This window comes from Gossypium arboreum, chromosome 7 (assembly GCF_025698485.1).
Source record: "Gossypium arboreum isolate Shixiya-1 chromosome 7, ASM2569848v2, whole genome shotgun sequence".
NCBI lineage: Eukaryota > Viridiplantae > Streptophyta > Magnoliopsida > Malvales > Malvaceae > Gossypium > Gossypium arboreum.
In genome coordinates, this window is record NC_069076.1 from 68,725,196 (window position 1) to 68,729,253 (window position 4,058).

Genomic DNA, 4,058 nt, shown 5'->3' on the forward strand with positions numbered 1-4,058 from the left:
CCACCTTAGTTGTGGTTTCTATATTTTAATAAAATCTTTGCTGAGAAAAAAAAATTAGTAAGCAGTTTAAGGCATGACATGGATTAAATCAAAGATTGAATTCGCCTTTAACAATAAAAGATATTAAATATTTATAAATATTAAAATTTAAGAAAAACTTGTATTTACATAAAAAAAAGAGATGAAATGAGCCAAAAATAATGAAAAAAAAGAATCCAAAATAATTTGTAAAAAAATATATATATATATTTTTTCATTTATACATAATTGGTTGGACCTGAATTAGTTGATTCGGTCCGGTTATGGCAATATTAAAGCTGAGAGAAAAGGAAAAGGAATACCCAAACCATTGTATTTTGATAAAAGGAAATGAAAGAGAAACAAATAACGTTGAAATTGAAAGATAAAGCTAGGATTGAGTTTTGAGCATTTGAAGTACTTTTATGACATATAAGGCTAATGTCTGAGAAGTAAATATTCATCAGCATCAAAGCCTTCATCTTCATAAGAGTTCTTCGTAGATAAAGATGACATGTTAGCTAGGCTCTTCACAACATCAAAATGCATCCCCATAGTTACTAACATAAGCTACGAAACCCAAGGTTTTCAACAGTACACATCTTAACAAATAAGGAAATTAACCTACACAAAAGTAGAAGAGAGAAGGACAACGAAACTCTAGCAGTAGTTTGGACTTGTTTGGTAAGGGGTAACACCCACGTTCTTTGGAGCAAAGAACCCATCTTTCATCACCATCTCCTCTCCTTCCTATATGCACAAAAGTTGAAAGAAAAAAAAAAGCGATTAATGTCTAAACTCCAAAGCAATTCTAACAAAATTTAAAAGAAAAAAAAAAAACCAAGTAGTTTTACTAGTTTTTGGAGCTTAGGGTTTAATATACCTGTTGGTGCACGTTAGTTTTCTTCACGGGTTGATCAGGCATAAGTCCGAAATGTATGTGAGGGAAGTGGGCCCACTGAAAATATGAATTTCTTTTCCATACGTTAGTCAAAAATATAGAAAACAAAATTTGTTTAATATACATCAATAGTAGACAGTCACTAAACCCTAACTTTTTCTTTTCCCCTTTTTATGCCCATAGCAAAATCACAGCCTATATTGTCAAGGAAAGAAATACTGTTAAAGAGAGGAAAGGAAAGGTGTGTAATAAGAAAGGGATGGAATCTAGGGATCTCACATTCTTGGCAGCGGCACTGAAGGCCTCTCTATGACTAATATCAGGGTTTCCAGCTTTGATGCGTTGGATTTCGTCCCTGCAGAGAGATTTGATTTGATAGATGTCAAGATCATCCATGTCCATCATTGTTCTCATTTCAAATCCATTTTTGATTTTGTAAATATGGAAAGAAGGAGAAACAAAGGTAAGGTAAATAATTTATGCATGGGATTAATCACACTTTACTTGATGAAGCGGTTGTAGGCAGATGGGACTCGCTGTCTCTTCTCCGGAGCTGCGCATTATAAAAAACAGACAGAGCACAGACAAACAAAGAGACACATGCATTAAAATCACCTCACTGACTTTTTTTGGCAACATTTTGTCTTTCATTATCTCCCTCTCTCTCTCTCTCTTCATCATCACCTCATCATCACCATTTTCTCTCAACAGATACAGATCTATCTTTTGCATGGATTCTTCTTTTCATCATATTTTTTACTTATAGTTAGCGAAATCTTGAACGCTAGGGTTTGATAGTAACTAGTAAGGTTGCCATTTTATCACCAAAAAGAAGGAAAAAAAAAAAGATGGGGCTTTTATGCTATAAAAGAAAACGAAAAAATTGGAGAAAATGAAGTTTGTGAAGATTTTTGTCTGGAAAGCAATAAAAAAGAGAAGACTTTCAAATTTAAAGTAACAAAAATAAGAAGAATAATAATGATCATTCATAGGCAAAGGACTTCTCTGTAACTGCTGCCAAATAGGGATGAAATAGCTAAAAGATTAAATTAAATATCGTTTAAAAATAAGGTGGTCTTAAAAGAAACCCCACCCCCCCCCCCAAAAAAAAAAGAAAAAAAAAGAAGAGAAGAAAGCATTTGAAATATAGGGACGTAGGGTTGTAAAGCATAGGGGTCTTGACGTTTTTATTTGGAATTGGAAAAGGAGCTTTCGCATAGTGAAAAGGTTACTTTGACTTCTCAAGAAATAGACCCCCAGATAGATTTGTGTGGCTAAGCTTCTAAATTTCTAGCTACTGAAAAGGGAGATTTGAAGAATAAAAATAAAAAGCAATGATTAAATGTTGAAGAATCTCACGTCTATTGACCACCGGAGGTTTGGGAATATCTTCAGCACCTCCATGAATAGGAGGCATAAGAGAGTTATTTGGGTTTGGCTGATTGATTACCATATTTGTTGTTGCACTACTTCGGATCTCCTCCTGCCACATTGTAAAATAGTAAATAAATTGTAACCCAACTTTTGGACTAAAATTTAACTAGAAACTAAGAGTACGTGAAAAATTAAATAGGGAAGCAAGTTTAGACGGTTAATCAAGTTTGTTGATTTGAAACCCTAATTTCTCGAGAAAGAAAATACATGCATACCAGGAGATTGTGAGGAGTGAAGAAAGAATGACCAACGTGATGCTGATTAGTTGTAGGAAGAAGGAGACCAAGCATGTTGACAGACAAAAGATTGGTGCAGTGACCGCATCGAACCGTAACAGTCTTGAACAAGCTAGTGCAAGGAACACTCACCTGAGAAAATGAGAAACGATACAAAATACAAGAAGGAACATAATTGTAAAAAACAACAACAACTACTAAAACATGTATAAAAGCCAAAAAAAAGGGACTTTGGAGGAGTAATATGAAGCAGAATGGGAACGAAAAGAAAAGAGAGAAAGGGACAGGAAATGATACAGCGAGAACAGTGTCACAGAAGTTGCAATGGACGTAACAGAGCTGATCGGAGGGAGAGACGTGGTCCGGTGAAAAAGCAGCTGATGAGGAAGACATCCTTCTTTTTCTTTTCCTTTGTTATTATTATTATTATTTGATATGAAGCTTTGGATCTGATTGATTGATAGATTGACTGATCAGTAGATATTGATAGGTTTCTCACAACTTGATCTGATCTTCTTGGATGTTGAGTTATGCTAAGCTAGAGATACAAAGAAAGGATTGAGGAAAAGATAGAAAGAGGGATACTACTAATATACTAGGAGATGTAACAGAGGCAGAAAGTGATTTCAAATATTGCTCATTTGTACATGGTTGTAGTTTCAATGGCAATTTGCACAGGTTATGGATGTCTCTTAAACAGGCCTGAGGCCCCGGTTGAAACCGAAAAAAAAAGAGGAAATAATAATAAACGGCTTTAGGTTTAAAGGCAAAAGAAAAATGAATGGTTGGCATTCCCAATGGATGTGTGCTTGTATTAGAGAGAGAGAGAGAGAGAGAGTAGAAGTAAGAAAGGGACGTGTGCATGCATGGTAGTGAATAGCTTTGGCTCATTCACCTGTTGTTTTCACAGTTAAGATTAAAAAGAGGGGGCTCGGTGAACCCTTTTCTCGGTTCTCTACAATTCCATGGCTGCCTTAACCGGGCAACATATATCAATTTTTTTATTTATAAAAAAAAAAACCTCCTTTTCTAAAATTATTTTTTTAACTCAGCACTTGAGAAAAATCAATATGAGAAGTATATAATTGATTGTTACCTAAAAAAAGTATATAAATAATATTTTTAAAAGAAACAATTTATATGATTTGTAAATTTTAAACTATTTTTTAACTTATTTTTAAACTTCTTTATAGTAAGGTAGAGGGCAATGGTCTCGCTCCCCAATGGTATAATTACTACTAAATTCTTTGAAAAGTTATAAAATTATAAATTAATATAATTGTAAAATTATTTTGACTCTTCAAAATTTATAATTCAAATCTAATTCCTAAAATTTATTTTCTCCTTTCCATCTCCAAATGAAGAGGTAAAATGCTATCATTTCAAGAATCAAAAGATTTTTTTATACATATATATTAATGACAAATGTAAACATAATAATTTAATTGATATATATATTGTTGATACAA

The 4,058-nt window shown here is 33.2% G+C and overlaps 1 protein-coding gene across 1 annotated transcript; it reads right to left on the reverse strand.

Annotated features, from left to right (window-relative positions):
• Positions 1 to 415: 415 nt before the first annotated feature.
• On the reverse strand, positions 416 to 3,394 carry LOC108467656 (axial regulator YABBY 1-like). Its single transcript, XM_017768379.2, has 7 exons — positions 2,887 to 3,394; positions 2,569 to 2,721; positions 2,279 to 2,402; positions 1,424 to 1,472; positions 1,199 to 1,274; positions 902 to 976; positions 416 to 768 (listed from the first exon to the last, which is right to left on the reverse strand). Exons 1-7 carry the CDS (start codon positions 2,980 to 2,982, stop codon positions 679 to 681), a joined length of 663 nt encoding a protein of 220 aa, XP_017623868.1. The 5' UTR covers positions 2,983 to 3,394; the 3' UTR covers positions 416 to 678.
• Positions 3,395 to 4,058: the final 664 nt, after the last annotated feature.